This window comes from Xiphophorus maculatus, chromosome 9, assembly GCF_002775205.1.
Source record: "Xiphophorus maculatus strain JP 163 A chromosome 9, X_maculatus-5.0-male, whole genome shotgun sequence".
Lineage (NCBI taxonomy): Eukaryota > Metazoa > Chordata > Actinopteri > Cyprinodontiformes > Poeciliidae > Xiphophorus > Xiphophorus maculatus.
The window spans coordinates 23308957-23328930 of NC_036451.1; the positions used below are offsets into that span (position 1 = coordinate 23308957).

Consider the following 19974-nt stretch of genomic DNA (forward strand, 5'->3'; position numbering starts at 1 on the left):
GGATAATTACCAAGAGGAATGTCGCGAAAGCTCAAGCAGAGCTGCTTGTGAATGAATGCGTCCTGAGGGCCCAGGGTTCCTGCAGGGCCCAGCAGAAAGGACATTAATGTCCTCCCTCTTCCTATTGGCCGGCTAATTGGTGGTCAGAGGGCAGAATACCTCCAAATTCAGTGGTTAGTGATTAGGCCTGCCTGCTTCATTTGAAGAAGGATCCCCAGTGACTAGCATGTTGAAGAGAACAAGGCTCGTCTCTAGGCAGGAAAGGAGGCCATAGATTATTTTAAAAAGTGTGTGAAAAGCTTTCATCTTAATGTAGAAATTTTCTTTTGATTCCAAAACGCTTCTTTAGTCTTGATTAAAATTAGAAAACTAATGAAATTCAAATAAAATTAGCTAAATTGAAGTTTTAAAAGTTACAATTGTGTCAACAATGAAAGTAATTATTATAAATTATGTGCGATAATCTTACTGATTGCTATTTAACCATTTTGTTCATTCAATATTCCCAGGAAGCTAAACAGATGTTTTATGTGCTACGTTGTTACAGAAATGTGTGAATAAATACCAAACATGTAGATAAATGTCAACTTAAGTCACTTTCTGTATAAAGAGCGCCTTTAAAAACAAAAACAATGTGTATGAATTATATACTATTAAGATAAAGATAGCTGAATAAAAATATAATAGTAAAAATGATCAAAGTTAGAATAATAAAAAGATATTTAACATTGCAGTTGATAGAAATAATTTAATACTAGTATTATATGCCATTATATTATATGCCATTATTTTTGTTATTTCTCAAATGAAAACAATTCTAAAAATACAATCTAATAAAATTAAGATAGAATATCAAGTGATTGGTATAAAATGACATTTTTATACCAATCACTTGATTTCATATTTTACCATAAATTTACATTTAATTAGCTTAGATTTAAACAGTATAAAGGGACAAAACTAGAGGATAAACTAGAGGAAATTCATTTTTGTACGAGGTTTCTGAAGAAGCCTCCCGTATTAGATTTTAAACATTTCTACTTGATTAATTATGTATGAGAAATGAAAACCCTTTGACTATATTAGTTATTTAATCATTGTTTTTTTTCTTACGATTATTTCTTTGTATGAACGGTGCATAATTCGCTTTCCTCAAATAAACTACATGTCCCTAGATCAATATTTTCAGTTCGTTGATGGCGATTGGTTGCAACTCAGTTAAACTTCTCCGTGCAGCTCTGTGTATGGTCAGGCTGTCCCGTCAATCAAACCTGTAACTCTGGACCAATCAGCAGCGGGGCTTTGCTCTAGTGGGCGGGACTACATCACTTCCTCGCGCAGTGGGATAGTTTTCTGGTCGCTGCTAGCCCGTAACTTCTCCTCTCCTCCGGACGCTGTCAGTTTTTAAGCTACGCTTCCTTCAACATGTGTGCGAGGATGAAGCCGTGTGGACGGTGAGCGCGGCGCGGCGCGGCCCTCGGCTCGGTGTTTCCCCGGCTGCATGGTGCTCTCCGACGGCCGGGGTTGCGGTTTGGCCTCCAGCCGCGGCTGCGAATGAACTTCGTTTCTCAGCGTCGCCCAGCTCTGTTTATTTTATAGAAATGGCGGTGTGGGGGACACTGTGAACTAAATGACTGTCAGAAACATCGCCTCCATTTGTAATATGGTGAGTAAACCTCCGCGTTGTTATTGATTGGTTTGCAGCAACAGTTTTGAACGGGGATGTTTGTGGCTGGGTTGCCTCCCACCTGCGCCCGGACCGGGACTCCTCACAGGAGGAAGCACGGGGTGTCCACGGAGGTGCGTGGGGCTTCTTTAAACACCTTGTTGTTCACACAGGCCACGGACACCAGACCGGCGTGTTCCCACAGAGTGGGGTAATTTGTACGTCTGTCAGCTGTGGCTGACAGGAGAATGAAGCCGCTCCTGAGCCGCTGTCAGCTTCTCGGTCCTGGTTGCATAATGTGGAGCTGCAGCAGAGAGCAGGAGTCTGCACTAATCTGTGTTTAACGTTGTGTTCATGGCTGGAGAAGAGTGGGGAAGAACACACTTAATGCCTGTGTTAATGCCACTGGCCCCTGCTTTATTTAGACGGGTCACTGATGTCAAAACCCGCCAGTATTAGTCTTCTCTGAGCTCTCTGCTTTTGTGCACTGTTATACTTTATCCCTGTACGACTGTGAGCATTGTGCTTGTTGTGTAGGATAATCCAGTGCAGGTTTGACTGATCCATGTATTGCGGGGTTTAATCTGTGGAGGCTTGGAGTACCAAAATTGCAGTAGAAATGTCCTTTACATCTTCTTCTTGTTTTCTTTCTTTTTTTTTTAATCAGACCCAAACTTACACAGAAGACAAAAGAATGCCTGTAAATGTGGTTTAAAGAATGAATATTGTAACATTTGACACATCAAAAAGCCATGAGACACCCTTTGATCTAAATGCAGATGTGTATCTTTGCATTTCCAAAACCAGAGGTGTACAGTGGAAGTAATTCGGCCATTTGATTCATTTGTTTTGGAGCAAATGCATCTGAAACATGGAGGACACAGCTGGTATAAAACAACTGAAAACAAATGTTTATGTACAGTAAACTTATTTTGTCTTGATGTGCTATATTCAATGATACCAATCACTTCAGGGCAGCTTGGATTACCAAATAATGCCTGCTTCACAAACGCCACAATAATGAGAGAAAACCACTTGAGTTTTCAAATCACTTTCTACAATAATAATAATAAAAAAAATAATAATAATTTTCACAGTATTTGGTAGAACGGTCCTTTAAACTGTATGATCTTGGTCAAGGGTTGTGGGTTTCCCTCCAAAAGCTTCTAACAGTAGTTTGAAGGAGTTCTGGTCCATTCCTCCTGACAGAACCAGTGTAACTGAGTCTAGTTTCTTGGCCGCCCTGCTCGTATACAAATACTTTTTCTTTTCTTTTTTTAACTGCCCACAGTTTTTCCACTGACGTCATTGTGGTGGTCTCTTCAAAACGCTGATTTTTGTCGTCCTTAAAGACACTTTGTTGCTAATCTGGCAGCGTGCTTTGGGTCACTGACCCACTTCTACCCAAAGCTTTCATTTAGCGGTTGATGTCTTGACGTGCTGCTTTTATATTTTTATGTTGTTTTTTGAACTAATGTCTTCATCCTCACTGAGTGGCATCCAGTTTTCATCCAGACCTTCTTCATTACTGATTGTCCTACAAGCTCTCTGTATTGTACATGTAATTGATTTTCTTTTTTACAGCAAATGACCACCAGGGCAGGCTACTTAATGTCTGCTGTTTTTGTAATGCGTTAGTTATGTGGTTCAGAGATATATGACCGAATTTTTAAAAAGATATTTAGTTTGATGGGGTGTAGGAAATATGCTTATGTTTGATTGGCAGGACTGATGGGATTAAGCATGTTCTTTATGTTGATCAATAAATCTTAATAGATGTTCAAGTGCTGGTCATTTTATACATTTTGCAGTTTTTAGTGACTAGTACAGATGTTTTTGGGGTCCAAATTAGCGCCAGCTTTGTCAGGATGCTTAAGACTTTCATCAGTTCCTACCTTTTAAAATGTGAATCTTTCATACCTGCTTTAAAAAGCATTTTTTTATATTCTCCTCATGGTCTACTGTAAGGAAATACGGTTATATGACTCCATTAAATCAACAGGAGGTCACCCTGATGTTTTGGTTTGATCAGGCATGATAATCTGTCATGTTTTCTGTGAGTAGATGGAACTGAAAAGGGATCTGTCCCAAAATAAATAGGCAAAGTTTTCCAATAATAATATGTAATTGTACTCAATTGTACACTTCAACCAAAACTAAACTTGTAAAACTTTCATGTCCTTCGTTTACTGTCCGCTGTGACTGGTTGTCAGAAACAGTGTTCATGTTCTGCATGATAATTGAGGTCAAGAGTGGACCTGTCTCATTTTGGGCAGAACATCAATAAAAAATTTAAACTTTAGTGTTTTTTACTTTTTAGATCATTTTTGTGCTCATTGTGACCAATTGTAAAACTGAAAGCAGTAATCATTCTGGTCTAAAGTGTCAGAGTTTAATTCCACACAACAGAGCCTGGGTCAGTCTTTTCTCCGTCTCTCATAAATGCTCTGTATATATTAGCCGGGTTTTTAGGTAAAGTTAAAGTACGCGTTAGCAGACCTTCCTGTTATGATGGGTGCAGACAGTTTGCCGTCCTGCGTTCGTGTTCTGGAGGCGGATAAACGGACAATGGGGCATTCAGACTGAACTTTAACAGAAAGAAATGAAGGCCAATAAAAGCCAAAGACATCCCCAAACTAAACTGTCCGCTGTGTTCTCTCAACAAAGCTGCGGTTCATTTGGAAAAGCTTTGAGCTCCTACAAAAGAAAAGGTTGTGACAGGAGATAAGTGCTCCGTCTCTGCAACCAGGAGCTAAATCCTCCTGACTTTTGACATGACTCTGCTTGTTTAGAGCGTATCTGTTTTCGGCGTTGAAAGACTGTGCTTTTCTGCCTTTATGATGGATCCTTTTTAGTTGTTACACTTTATTATCCTCTAGGAACGCACCGAGCCGCCTTTTTTCACTTCCGATACAGATACCTGATACAGCTTAGTATCGGCTGATGCCAATCTGATACAGAAAAACAGCCCTGAATTGACTTAACTTTTAAACATAGACATAAATGTGCTGAATTATAAATTTATTTGGTTGCTCTTTCCCAGTATAGCATACTTAAATACACCAATAGCTTCACAAGCTGGATCAAACATGTAAAAATAATACACCTTTAATCTGTTAAACCAGTGCAATTAGGAGCTTAACAACTAATGTAAAATAAAACTCAAAAGCAACAAGTTGACTACCTTGGTCAGACATATAAAAATAAACTGCAACAAACCTTCCTTGAAATTAGAAATTCTAGATATAATGTAAAATAAATAATAAAGCATATAATTAGACTGAATAGATTTGCCCTTTGGAGCTGACACATTGTCACACATACCTGACCTAAGAAAAAAAATGTTCAATATCCGGACCAAAACAGATATTGGTATCGGATCGGTGCATCTGCAGTTTCCCCTGCATGTCCCCAGCCTGTCCCAATAAATTTTGCTGGACGATAAATTGTTCCAGAAGTTATTGCAATAAACAATAATATTGTTGTTTTGAGACTATTTTTTAAAAATAAAATTATGGTAATGGCATAATAACAATTCAAGAACGCATTCAGAAATGTGTTCTTTAGGTTCTAATGAACATTTAACACTGGAAGACATTTGAAATAAAAATAAATAAACAAAATAACAAATAAAATTAACTTTGAAGTCTGTGTAAACAAAATTGTCCTTCAAAATAAGGGCTAGTTGAGACCAAAACACCAAACTGAAGATTTTTATCATCCAGTTTTTGGTAGAAAGAGAGAGAAAAAGAAATAAACGATAAATCACGCCAATGTGGAAATTATTGGGTTTTAATTTATCATGCGATTCATTGACTTATTGAATATTGTGACAGGCCTGACCAACACCACCGGCTCCTGTCCGGCTGTGTTGCTGGCTACTGTGCGCTGCGCCGCTTTCAGGAGTAAAGTAAAACTACAGACCGCAGTCCGAAGTAGAGAAAAGGGAAAAGAAGGGCACCTAAGGAAGGTTAAATTGGCTGCATTCAAGCCTGTGAAAACAATCCTAATGTTAACCTCTGCTGCATTTGAGTGACCGTAACGTACGTACATTTTGAAGGCTGCCTCATTACAATATTTAATCAGCAGCATTGTGTAACCCGCTCTCGTGCAAACAACCCGTTGCCACGGTTTTAAAAGTTCCTAGAGAAAACCCTGACTGCAGTCGACCAGCACGCTGTCACTTCAAGGCCTCCAGCCATGCTGGCGATCCTGACAGCATGTTTTTGCTCCCTCAGGGCACCAATGCCTCCGCTCTGGAGAAAGACATCGGCCCAGAGCAATTCCCGATCAACGAGCACTACTTCGGATTGGTCAACGTGAGTTTCACTAAATCCTCTCATGCATTCACAGCACTCATTGCCAAATAATACCGGGGTCTTATTTCAAAACAAAACGGCGAAGGGGAGTGAGTCACGTCTGCTTTTGGACAGCTGGCGTTCAAGGTAACAGAGCTGTTTGTTAATCACGGGATGTCCTGCATCTTTAACGTCTGTAAACAAACACGTTTCCCGACACTTCCCACTAAATACGGGACCTTGCAAATAATCACTCTCAGTGTTTTTCACATTGTGCCCCGTTACAGACACGAATTTCTGTGTTTTTTTATTTTTTTTATTGGAATTTAAGGTAATGGACCGACACAAAGTAGTGTATAATTATAAAGTAGAAGAAAGACGAAACATGATTTTCAAAATAAACTTCTATATTTCTCACTGATCAATCCCCAGTCAGTCACTTGTACTGTAACTCCAGCTGTGGAACCTTTTCACATCCAGAAATTTTCACCTGCTCTTCTTTCACCCCCAAAGCGAGTTCAGATGAACAGCAATTTCAGGGTATTTCTACTAATTCTTAATCGCATTCAGTTGTGGACTTTGACTGGGCCATTCTAACCACAGATGTGCTCCGATTGGAACCGTTCCTTTCTATCTTTAGCTGTGTGTTCAGGGTTGCTGGAAGGGGAACTTCTTAAGAAGTTTTCTTTCTGCTCCTTCCATCTTCCTGTCAACTCTAACTGCCAGCATGATGCTGCCACCACCATGTTTAGAGTGGGACTGGTGTTTTTAAGGTGATATCAAGGATAGAAAGCTACATTTTCTCATCTGATCAGAGCATTTTTTTCTTCCCTGCTTTCTTTCTTTGCTTGTGTTCTTGTTTTTGTTTCTTTCTTGCTTGCTTTACTGCTTTCTATTTCTTGGTTTCTTTCTTTCCTTCTTCCTTGCTTTATTTGTCTGTTTCTTTATTTGTTTCTTTCCTTTATATGTATATTTTTCTTCCCTTTTCTTTGTTGTTCTTTCCTTTCCTTTCTTTGTTTCTTTCTCTCTATTTTTCTTCCCTTCTTTAAAAAAAATAGTCTAATTTCTTTATTTGCCGCTCCTTCATAAAGGCCAAGTGTGTCTTGTGAAGTTGTCTCGCTGTAGATGTCAATAAGTGGATCTGGACTTTACTTAGGAGTTTTTAGGCAGATGTGGCTAAATGCAAATGCATGCCACACTTTTTAGATGTTTAGATGATGAAAATAAAACATTCTGCTGTATTTTGTGTTGGTCCATCACATTAAATCTTATTAAAATACATTAAACTTTATATGAATACACGTGTTGCAGGCTAAGAGTACACCTGGACGATGTCGTAGTTCTTGTTTTGACTCGGCTCCTCCGTCTCTCCCCAGTTCGGGAACACGTGCTACTGCAACTCGGTGCTGCAGGCCCTCTACTTCTGCCGGCCTTTCCGGGAGAACGTGCTTTCCTACAAAGCCCAGCAGAAGAAGAAGGAGAACCTGCTCACATGTCTGGCTGACCTTTTCCACTCCATCGCCACGCAGAAGAAGAAAGTGGGCGTCATCCCGCCCAAGAAGTTCATCTCCCGGCTACGAAAGGAGAACGGTGAGCGCGCCATGGCTGACTAAAACACACAAAGTCTTTCAATCGGATGAACGCTCCTCCGCTGTGTGGTTTGGATAGAGCCGGAGGTTTCCTGTTCTCTTAACGCAATACGTGGAGAGCTCAGGTTTGTGTTGTGTGTTTGCAGCCGTTTCAGCTCTAATGTAATCTGAATATTTAGGGTGAAGGGCATCTGCATGTTGGTGTTAAGGTCGTTTAGAGCGGGGCTGACAGAAAACCTGATTGTTCTCTACTGTCCATATTCAGGAAGGCCTTTATGTATGAGTGAACAATGTGATCTCTGTCTGGGCCCAGCTTTGGTCAGCTGCCTCCTCTGTGGAGGGTTTTTTTTTTTTTCCCCTGCTCAGCTCGTCTCCTCCACTTCTCAATTTCACCTCTCACATTATGCATGAAAACAGGAGTGTGTACAGGTGCTGTATGTATTATCAGCAGAGTCTGCTGACTCTGTTTACTTGGCCTACAGTTTCAGAAGTCAGAAACTGTTTTTTTTTTTATAGAGAGGTAGAGTAAGGAGTAGCAGTGCTAACGCTAATATTATTACATCTATAGGTGACTCACATTGTTTAACACTTTTCTTCCATGCTGTTGGAAAAAATCCTGTTTGGATTTATGATAAAGTAGCAAAGAGAAAAGGTTTTCATTTGTCTACATGTTTTCTTAAAATCATCATATCTCTATGTGCCTTGTTTCACATTAATGCTTCTGATTCTCTTGTCCATATTTACATTATTATGTTTTGCATTTAAATGCCCAGCTTTGCCAACATATAGCTAAAAAAATTTTAGAGCAACATTTTTAGCTCTAAAAATTTGGAGCTAAATATTTTGGAATAATTAGCTCTAAAATCGACATTGGCCATTTTTCAACATTTTGATATCAGTCCAATTATTAAAACTGTCCTAATATGAACAACCAATATTTACTTTTTTCTTGTTTTTACTTTGTTGCCACCTGTTTCTGGTCATTTTTCCCCCCTAAAAGTGTCACAATGATAATTGATATAAATATTGGATATATTTCACTATCGGCCATAACAGCAATTTTAATATCGAATATTCATCAGTGCATTCCTAGAATAGTCCTTTTATTTTTCTATTCAGATAAATATCACATTGCCAAACATACACACTGATCCCTTTTGGAATAAAACTGAAACCAAAATGGACCCAAAAACCAACCAGTTTCATCAGAGGCTTGCAGACTGTTCTTGCAGTATGAGGTCAAAATAAGGGAGGAAAAAAAATCTCCATTATAAGATCAAACTGCACACATTTTGACCCACTTGTTTCTGTCTGAAAGCGATCTTTGTTCCCTCCCCACCTTCGTCTCCCTGCAGATCTGTTCGACAACTACATGCAACAAGATGCACACGAATTCCTCAACTATCTGCTGAACACGGTGGCGGACATCCTGCAGGAGGAGAAGAAGCAGGAGAAGCAGAACGGGCGCCTGAAGAACAACGGCACGGCTGTCACCGCCGAGGCCGAGATGGAGAACAAAACGGAGCCCACATGGGTTCACGACATCTTCCAAGGCACTCTGACCAATGAGACGCGGTGCTTAAACTGTGAAACAGTATGTAAGAGCAGAGCTTGTTTTATTTGTTTCTAATGCTGCACGGTTTTGTGTGTGTGTGTGTGTGTGTGTGTATGTGTGTGTGTGTGTGTGTGTGTGTGTGTGTGTGTGTGTGTGTGTGTGCGCGCGTCACCCTAAATTCGGAGGTGTGATCTATAGAGGCTTTGTTTACACAGTTCTGAGGGTGAGCAGAAGGCCAGGTTGCCCTGAGCAACCCCTGTAAACACCCAAGACTCTGCCCTGTGTTAAGGCAACACTTCCTCTGTGAAATACACATTTAGGAGGGGCAACATGGAAAGCACTTCTCCACGCATCCTTAAAAAGCCTTAAATTCATGTATCTAAAATTAAGGTCTTAAAATGTCTTAGATACTTTAAAACAATGTAAGTTGGTCTTAACTACGTCTTGAATTTTGTTGAGGCATTATGATTTAATCTTGGATATTCTATGTAGTTTTTCTTCCTTTGAGGGACTTCCCATCAGGCAACAGTTCAGTATTTTCATTGCGTTCTGTGACTCGAGGCGCTTCAGGCTGACGCTAACTAGCTGCTAATGTACTCTTGCTAGCTAGCTTGGTTTCTTTTGTCGATCATGGATAAGTGCAAATTTATCGCCAAGTTGGCTGGACGAGGGTCATCAAGTACCAGTCTTACCTATTTGAAAATGTTTTGAATTTACCAAAATCTATTGTATTTTATTTATATACATATTTTAAGTTTATTTGTTAGGGACAGACAGAAATCAACATAGACAAACTGAACAAAACAACAGTCCCATATTTGCATGGGATATACAGGGTTTCCCCCAGAAAACTTGCTAAGCCCGGTGGTCGGGGCGCCGAGGCGGTCCACCGGTGATCCACCGTGTTTTTGTATTAAAAGATGTTAAGTAGACAGGAAAGGTAAATATATTACAGGGTAATTATATGTTACGGGAAGACATCGCCGGTGAAACGATATTTAAACCCACAACTAGTCTTAAAAACAACAAATCAAAACACACAATTAAAATGAATATTAATTATTTGCACTTTTGTTTAATCCAAATTAAGTCAGTGGCTCCCATCAGGCCCCCCAGGGCTTCAGGGGCCCATAAATGCTAGTATTTTAACACAGACCACAGATACATAAATGTAGCAGTTTTTTATTGAGATGATGAATGCTGCTAAATTTGATTTAATGGTTTCAGCATACATAAATCAAAATATTTAAATTGGTTAACATTTATATGTTAGATTTTAAAGAGCTGGCAAGTTTACTATGGTAAAAGTTCAAAGAACAATATTCATAGTTAAATTGTTTTGTTACCATAGCAACAATCTGATGCTGTGAGTTTGGTCTTTGAGTTTGACCTCTGTTTGTTCACAAATACAAGTTAGTAAACTGCAATTATAACTGATTATATTTTTAGGTTGACCAATTAAACTAGTCCCCCTCTCCCAGATTTCACTAAATCTGACCCAGAAGATGCTAGAGGTGCTGATGTTATTAGCTACAAGAGGGGCCCCTAAGTCAAATTCTTCTGTTGCAATTCAAGTCTTAAATTTCATTCATAGTGGTCTTAGAAAGTCTTAAATGGTGGGACCCTGTCCTCTCTGAGTCTATCAGGCAAAGATTCATTGGCATTTTATGGCTGTCTTGCAGGTCAGCAGCAAAGATGAGGACTTCCTGGATCTTTCTGTGGACGTGGAGCAGAACACATCAATAACACACTGTCTCAGGTAGGTTGGGTTTATCACACACTGAATCCCAGCTGAAGAAGCAGCTTCAGCTCAGATTAACAGAGCCTCCGGTGGCATGCTGTCTCCTCCAGGGACTTCAGTAACACAGAGACTTTGTGCAGTGAATACAAATACTACTGTGAAACATGCTGCAGCAAGCAAGAAGCACAGAAACGGTCAGTGAAGTCCGCACTTTAAAGCATTCTCACTTCCGGAAGCATCTTTTTACTCCATCACATAAAATCTTAACAAAATGCTTGGTGTGTGTGTGTGTGGTCTTAAACTGTATGTGTGAATACTTTTGCATAGCGCCGTACCTAAGATGTCTCTCTAAGTCTGCCTGTTACTCTGCAGGATGCGAGTGAAGAAGCTTCCTATGATCCTGGCGCTACACCTGAAGAGGTTCAAGTACATGGAGCAGCTGCACCGCTACACCAAGCTCTCCTATCGGGTGGTTTTCCCTCTAGAGCTCCGCCTCTTCAACACATCTGGAGACGCAGTAAACCTGGACCGCATGTACGACCTGGTGGCAGTGGTGGTCCACTGCGGAAGGTGAGGTCCGCCCATCTGAAGGAGGCGTTTCCATTAAAAATGTTCGCAAAACTCTGTCGATATTCCGCTAATGTCAAAAAAAATCACAAGTTCGTAATTGCTGTGTTTCCATTAAATAAGAACCGCAATAAAAATCATGTGAATAAGTTTGTTCACGACATTAAAAACCAAGCGGCTCCATCATGCTCCTACCACTTCCCGTTGTCGTCTTCCTTTTTCTGCCAGGTTGTTGATCACATGACTGTGGTGCGAAAGAAGTGTTTCCACTGCACTTTTGCAGAATACACTAATTTCGATACAGACGGAAAACCACCTCATCCCTGCGAAAAGATTTTTTTTTTTTGAAAACCCCAGAATATTTTTTTTAATTGCCATGTTTCTTTTATTTAAAATTACTTTTGGAATTCCAATTTGCATGTTTATATTGTCCATGGAAACGCAGTTATTGTGGAGAAGTTACTTGACTTTTAAAAACAAAACGACAACTTGTAATTTTTGATAAATATCTACTTCAGGTAATTGACAGTACCTATCCTTCTGTCTGTTTTAGGTTTTAAATGAAAGAAAAACAATATATTTGCACAGGATGGACATGTTTCCTTTATGTTGGATGTTGAAATGTATTTAAAAAGTACATCGTTTCTAATTTAATGACAAAACAGATTAAAATGAAAAGGATCTAAAACAATATCACTAATGTTTTTCTTTCACATGGAGAAAAAAAATACACAGGTAAAACTAGCATTTTGTTATCAAATTTATATTTAAAACATTAGTTGATTTATAATTTTTTTAGAGCCACTTGTGGAGTTTCGGCAGCAGTTTCTGTAAAATTCAGTCCCGTTTTCTGTTTTCTTTTTTTCTGTGACCTCAGCGGCCCCAACAGAGGTCATTACATCACCATAGTGAAGAGCCACGGCTTCTGGCTTCTGTTCGATGACGACATAGTGGAGGTGCGTCGCTCCGCCCTCCCGCCTTTGTCCGTCCGTCCGGGCGCTCTCTGTTCTGATCACCTTCTCCCCGTGTCGTGCAGAAAATCGACGCCCAGGCCATCGAGGAGTTCTACGGACTTACCTCGGACATTTCCAAGAACTCCGAGTCGGGATACATCCTCTTCTACCAGTCGAGGGAGTGACGCCGGTGCCGGGTCGGCGACTGAGAGAAGACTGAGTTGCTTTTTATTTACTTTTTTAGGATAAGAGACCCAGACGTTCCACATCCACTCCCTGCTCCTAACCACCTCTCTGACATGTGTGCCAATTCTCTGCTGGGTGTTTTTTTTTTTTTCTTTTTCGTTTCGTTTTTGTTTCATCTCTCCTTCTCCTTTAGTCTTTTAGTCACCTGCATCTGGACTGCACTTTACTAAGGAAAAGCAAAAACGCTCAGCACCGTGGCGTTGCTGCTGGGAGCCGCCTGCGGACGGAGAAACCTAGTAGCCTGGGGTTCTCCTGCAGGCGGTGGTCAGGAACTGAACCATATCAGATTTAATTATGTAAGGTCCATCATGTGCCACCCAGTCATGTTTCCTCTCATTGGGGCTATTTCTGTTCCCTATTTTTCTGCTACTTTAAAGCGACTGGATGAAGCTGGAGACAAACACTGTACGATCCGCAGAGAAATCTCAACCGGAAGCAATATCTGAGCGTTAATCCGAAGCCACCGAAGCTGTAAAATATTAGCCAACGATCAGAACCTTCGACACTAACTGAGCCACAAACTCTAAACACTACACCTGCTTTTTAGAGACGCACCAATCAGGCGCTTCCGTGCCGATACCGATCAGCTCTGATCCGCTGTTGACCAAATCCAATTTTGTGATACAAGACTTGGGAGATGTTTAAAAAAAAAAAAAAAAAGGAAAAAGTGGGCTGCAGATTGACAGCAGTTTTGATTAACACAGAAAATGAGAGAACTGTAAAATTATCTCCATTTTATTAAGCTGAAAAACAGACATGAGAGTGGTTGGTTGGTGTGTTTTCGAAGCTAGAAAATGCATTTATTCAGAGATTAGAGCTGATTAACAGAGAGTTGCCTGATTCTAATCTCTGGCCAACTGATTGGTGCAACCCAGATTATTTTCCCGTCAAATGGATGCCTGGAATTGGCTGAATTTTTGTTTTTTTTTGTTTGAAAAGAAACCAACTATTTATTGAATTTATTATATTTATTATGTTGGGTTTTTTTTTTTTCATGCTGACTGATAAATGATGGTGTGTTGCCTAGGCTCCCTGTAATACCTAACATGAAGCTTGTGGATTAAAAAGACAAAGTCAGGAGACACATTCAACAACGGTATAACCTCTTGATGTGCATCGAAAAGTCAAACAAGTGCAATATGTTATGTTGGTAACAAATGTGGAGAAGATGGAGCATTTGCATCTTTTTTTTTTTTTTTTTTTTTTTTGGATCAGTAGCTGATTTGTTTATTCATTAATCATTTTCTGGTGCGGCGTGTCTGGTTGTACCGGATTACAGGGGATCTCAATAGTCTACGCTCCTCTTTTTTATATATATTTATATATGAAATGTAAAGCGATGACATATCCCGGACAAATTAACAGAAAAACAAATTTGTTCGGGATGAACATAGTGGACATGAAAAAGCAGCAACAACCTGGTTGCACAAATGTGATCACACCTTAAAGCTGCAGTATGTAACTTTTATTTAAAAAATTTAAAAATTGGGTTTTTTGGGGGTTTTTTTTACATATTTGTTAATTACAGTTAGTTTGGGAACACGGCTGAGCTTGCTATGAATGCTAAGGCTAGTTAGCATGGCCATCATGACGGCAGACAAACAGTTTTCCTGTAACTGTAAAAAATATCTCCGACATTATCACATTTAGCAGCGTGTCTGCTGGTGTGATTGGCAGCACTAAGACACTCCTCCTGCCTCTGATTGGTTGTTTCTGACGGGGAGTGTTGCATTCTGCATTGAGAGGAGGGGGATTTTTTTTCATAGATTATCTATCTCATACTGACACTTTAAAAAAAAAAAGTTAACATTTTATTTATTTTTTAAAAATAAAAGTTACGTACTGCAGCTTTAACACCTATAACTTGATGATGCACCTTTTGATTGAATTCAGACGTTCAGCCTTCTTTGCCAGGAGTTTGTAGCATCCCTACATCCTGACTTGGCAATACTTTGAAGAAAAGTAACCCCGGAGTATGATGCTGCCACCACCGTGTTTCACTCTGGACGTTGCATCCTGTGGCTGAAAGTTCACTGTTGTGTTCATATTTGGGAGGACAAAAAAAAAAGTGCAGTCATTGTCATTCCCCACATTATTTCTAGTAATTATGACTGTTTTCAATGTGCCACTTTTTTGTACCTCCTGCTGACTGGTGCCTTTGTACAATTACATAATTTGTCATCCTTTGTTACTTCTGCATTTATGGAAGGAAATTCGAAAAGCTGAAACACTTTTCAGCTTATTCTGATCCAACAGGTGGCAGACGAATCAAAGACGAACGCTGAAATGGAATCAAAAGGTGCTTTCATTAAGCTTTAGATTAAGACCGGGCGCAGTTTTGCAAACAGGTTTATGAAAGCTTTTGCTACATTTTTGCCTCCAGTCGATTAGATTTTCAGTTGAATCAGAATATTTGTCAGATTAGAGGAGGGAATAATATCAACGTTTAGTAATAATGGTTCCAGTTTTTACGACTAAAAGCTGTCATTTTAACGAGGGGAGGTGTACGTTTGAGACGTGCGGTAAATGTTTCTCTTGAACTCGCCCCACCTATTGGGAAATTAACTACATATCTCTTTGGAACTGCACACAGATGTTTTTGCGTTTTGTTGTTTTGGGGTTTTTTTCCATGTTCCTACATTGAACACCAGCTCGCTTGTTTCGTCTTGGTTTTTGTCAGATGTTTTTACGTAGCACACTGGAGTCCTGAAGGCCAAGGATTCTTGTGGATCCTGTGTACTGTAGATTTTCGTCGACTAGCAAGGTTTCTTTTTTATTATTATTATTTTTGGCTGTTTCCTGTAGATTAGTAAAAGATCAAATTTTACTTTTCTCAAATGTTTTTGACATTCCTGTTTGCTGCACATAAGTAAGGAATTACCATTTCACACATCATAGATAACAGGTAGGATGAATAATTTACTAAATGAGTTTGCGTGAGTGAAGCAGGAGAGGCAGATCTGAAAGTGAAGAACCGGATGTTCTCTCGTTCTCCGCGACCGGAGGAAAACGTGCCAAACCGGATTCAAATGCTGACTTATGCAGCCGTCTTTAGCGGAGCATTATTTTTCTTCGTGAAGACACACTTGTGTAGCCGAGTAGAAGAGTACCTCTAGGAATAGGAAATATTTTTTTAAAATGAAGATATGAAAATGGCAGAGATCTTAAGCTTGAGGCCGGTCGGCAGCGAAGAATAAGAGCCTGCAGCTTTACAACCACGTCATCGAAGGAGCGCGCCGACGCTCGCGTTTGTCACGTCGCTCTAATAATAATGGGTTCAGACTGTAGAAAACTGGCAGGAGCCGACGTGAACGGACTCGTAAACATGCCGAGCTTCCATTAACTTATGCACTCCTCCTCACCGGGACGCTCAGTTGTGTCCTGGTGCGTCTTGGTGTTCTGCACCGTGTCGGACATGGCTGGGCCTCGGCGAGGGGAAAGACGAGACGAACGCGTCTCTACGTGGCAGATAACTGCAAGTGCACTTTATCAGTGATGATTCGAGGCTTTAACAAGATGAGCCGCAGTGTAACACCCTTCACAATGACCTTTTTTCTTGTGTTCAATAAAAATGACAATGAACTGATCTTCTTTTTATTCCTTGTGTCGACGCTTTCAGTGAAGAATCCACATGAGCGTGACTGAAGTGGAGCGCTGCTTCACAATTAAGTTTTAAGTCAAAGTTTGAGAAACACACAAACATCTTTGTGTCTCTTGATGAGATTTTATGACATAGACCAACATAAAGTGATGCATAAGTGTGAATTGGAAGGAAAACGATTCATTTCTTTTCAGTTTTCTTTAAAGCTCTTCAATGTGTCACACCTTTCTATTCAGTTGACCTGAACTGATCATTTTTAGAGCCACATTTCTTTGCAGTTACATAGAAATGCCACAAAAAAAAAACCAGTTTCACATAACTGGACTTTCATACAAAACATCTCAGTCAGTCGGATTGAGTGTGTTTAAACAGGAACTTGCCACAGATTCTCTGTTGGATTGAATCAGTGCGTTCTGCACGGACACATCGATCTAAACATGGCGGGCACGCCTACCGTGAAAAGTGCCAATAATATTTTTTACATTTACATTTTTCGTGTCAATTTGTTGGACTCTTCTACGTAACGTTTCGCACATTTCACAATCCTAAACACTGAAAGATAGAGAACATATTATTTCCATTTTGAGGCTTTTGAAAAAAGGGGGGAAAAAATCTTTCGTTAAAAAGAGAATGCAAACGTTTTCCTCCAACACTGAAGAAACTGAACAGGTCAGGCAACTTCAAGACATTGTGTCAAGAGGTCAAAGGTAAGCGAAAGAAGTTTGTCACACTTACTTTATATTTCCGTTTGTTTAACGTGAACACCTAATGTATTTAATAAATTACCTTGGATATGAACTTAATCTGATTACTTGCAACCAATGGAATACAATTCAACTGGATTGGAGTTCTGCTGGAAACCGAATAGTTTTGATTGCATTTTTATTTAACTAAATCCGTCTTTCCATCAGCAACCTTGACCAGTTATTCCCACAGCAAAATGCTGCCACAGCTACATTTCACTAGGAGAACAGAGGCTTTGGCCTAATATGCTTTATTTTTTCCACACATATTCAAAGTCATTAATGCTGAATACAAACCCTAACCCCTAATATGTTAAAATACAACGTGAAGGGGTTCAAAGGGTGTCGATGTTCTTCTGAGGCGCGGTGGCCAGATTGTCAGTACACGTTACAATCCATAATTAAATAATTCATGGCAACACAGTATGTCAGGAGTTTGTCATCCTCCCTTAAAACAACATGTAAATTTTCATTAACAAATTGTTTCCAAAAGTCAAACATTTGCCTGAGACTATTTGTAAACATCCAGACCGGTAAAACATCCGAACCCCATCGGGAGAATACATCTAGATGTTTTGGGGAACCTTTACCGTTGTTCTTTTATTGTTGCGCGTGCGTCACGGCCTCCACTCAGCCGGCATTCAAAGGACACCGGTGAATCACACAAAGGATTTTAATTTGACTTAATCACTGCAATCGTCTGCATCATTAAGTCGCCTCATTAACTGCACACTCCCTGCTCATTACCGCCAGGCGGGTAAGTTCTGGAAAAGCCTTTTGTGTGCTGCATTAACGCACGGATTACAGGAAGCTCTGATTGACAGATTAGAAAGAATCTCTCTTTTTTTTTCTTCTTATTTAATTAACCAGGAAAACCCTTTTCCATTTAAAATTTCCAAGAGTTAAGATGGGGAGCGTCTCAAAAAAAAAATAATCTAAAAATAATTAATATCCCTCCAGCACTTTCACATTGTGTCAAAATACAGCATCCATTCTTCTTTTGTTATTTTATGTGGCAAACCAACACAAAGTAGTGCACAGAAAAATAATTTATGTTTTTAAGTGTGTTTGCATGTCAACACAAACACAGTTTAGCTATAATGCATATTGATCATTTAGGCACATTAAATTGATTTTATTAAAGGGGGGTTTTTATGATGTTTGACCGTTTTGAGACCAAACTCATTTATAGGACATCTGCTGTTGTTTATTGATCTGCAGAAATATTACAAAACATGCAAAAAGTTTTCAACAGGAGGCGGTACTTAAACACATTAAAGGAATGTCGAGTGGAAGGAAAAAGGTGCTCAAGCAATGGGGAGATTACGATTTAAGGAGAGATTCAAGAACCAGACACGTGTCCAAGAACTGAGTTACAAATATTAAACTTCCTGTCTTGACTCCTGAAGCTTCCTAGCTGTTCTAAGAAGAAAAAGGCCTGGATTGTTTCTAAGTGGTTCAAAGTCCTCTTTTATAACACACTGATGTAACCCGGGAATTAGACGCAAAAAACACCCTAAAAAAAAAAAAACGCTCCTCTGAATAATCAGCGGCGACCAAAATGTCAGAACTGAACACAGCTTGTGTCTTTCCCCCTTTCTGGGGTTTAGCCAATCAGAATTGTGAGGCGCAATCAGGAAGAGTGAGTATAGTTTGTTTGTCTTTTCCTGTAATTTGCTTCAAGAGTTCAAAATGGAGCTACAGTGAACGGGCCGCGGGAGGTCCAGAGCGGTTCGCTGATCTCTCACTCAGCTTCCATGGAAACATCCCAGAGACTTCTTAGAAACACTTCAGCTCCTGCAGGGAGAAGCAACGACGAACAGAGAGAGAGAGAGAGAAAGACGTCATAGAAAAAAAGAAAAAAAACAATATGCTTCTCATCAGAACATTCTGCTAGATCTTCTGCATTTTCCCAGAAACCATGGAGTTTTGCTCTCCTGAGGATTTTCTGAGTAATACTGGAGGACGGGAACTCATTTCCACTCCGTCCACGAGACATTTAATGGCTGATGAAACAGAGACCAGAAGAAGTGGATGTTGGTGTTAACTCAAACTTCATGTACGCAAAATATGCATTTATTCAGAAGTTACACATCTTTGTTTTACCCAGATTTTAATTTTTTAAAAATCAAAGGTCACAGATGACTTTCCATCTTTCACTTTAGTTATTTTTGTCAACATTTTTCAGGAAACCTTCAGAACTGCAAAAAGACAAAACCTTACCAAGTATTTTTGGTCTAGTTTCTACTGCACGTATCTCAACTGACATGAAATAAGACTAACTTTTCAGCAAGAAATAGAAACTTGTCTTAAGTCAATATTTTCTTAACACCGATGAAAAAAGTAATAGTAATAATCAGAGGAACAAGACCTGTAATATGGGGGTCGGGAGAAATTGTTTCATTTGTAAGGTTATTTCAATATAGCTAGAACTTTTTCAACAATATTAAGGAATTATTGAATTAAAACAAGCTCTTCTGTCTTGCTGAAAAGCTATTTGTAAGTTACTTTTGTCTTATTTTAAATGTACTAAGATATTAGCACTAGAAACTAGACCAAAAATACTTGGTAAGATTTAATGTTTTTGCGGTTTTCCTTGTATTGGAGTAGTTTTGCAAACGTTCAATAATAACACATTAGTTGGTTGGTATTGTACTCACAATTAGGGTAAGCTGGAAGAAGGAAATGTCTCAGGAAACATAAATATTATTTCTGCAATGTCTTTTTGCCTCAAGCGTATTGTGTAATTGTTTAGGGGACATCACGAGTCTTACTAACTTATTCCTCTCTTCCCGTTCAGGCTTTAAATAACTAAAGAACACATCTATGAGTTTGTGTTTTCTTTTTTTTTTTATTGTCCAAATATTTCCATGAAGCGTAATTTAGTCATTACTCTGAGCTTTATATAGACCAGCACTGATGGGGAAAATGTCCTAAAAATACGTTTCTTCAGAGGGAAACTCCCAGCAAGTCCTCGTCGAGCTTCACCTGCCAAGTCGGCGTTTATTTAGAGAA

The 19974-nt window shown here is 39.5% G+C and overlaps 1 protein-coding gene across 2 annotated transcripts; it reads left to right on the plus strand.

The window, feature by feature from the left end:
* Positions 1-1319: 1319 nt before the first annotated feature.
* Positions 1320-16201, plus strand: usp46 (ubiquitin specific peptidase 46). 2 transcript variants are annotated; one of them, XM_005809939.2, is made up of 9 exons: positions 1320-1666; positions 5905-5985; positions 7341-7554; positions 8909-9147; positions 10791-10867; positions 10960-11043; positions 11222-11419; positions 12294-12372; positions 12453-16201. In XM_005809939.2, the coding sequence occupies exons 1-9, from the start codon at positions 1631-1633 to the stop codon at positions 12552-12554; spliced, it is 1110 nt and encodes a 369-aa protein (XP_005809996.1). In that variant the 5' UTR covers positions 1320-1630; the 3' UTR covers positions 12555-16201. The 2 variants fall into 2 exon arrangements, with proteins under 2 accessions (XP_005809996.1, XP_023195963.1); XM_023340195.1 differs by lacking the exon at positions 12294-12372.
* Positions 16202-19974: the final 3773 nt, after the last annotated feature.

Coding starts and splice junctions, on each gene's coding strand:
- usp46 (XM_005809939.2), top strand. CDS start 1,631: ATGACTGTCAGAAACATCGCCTCCATTTGTAATATG. Junction 10,868..10,959: donor TCAATAACACACTGTCTCAG/GTAGGTTGGGTT, acceptor TGTCTCCTCCAG/GGACTTCAGTAACACAGAGA. Junction 11,420..12,293: donor GTGGTGGTCCACTGCGGAAG/GTGAGGTCCGCC, acceptor CTGTGACCTCAG/CGGCCCCAACAGAGGTCATT.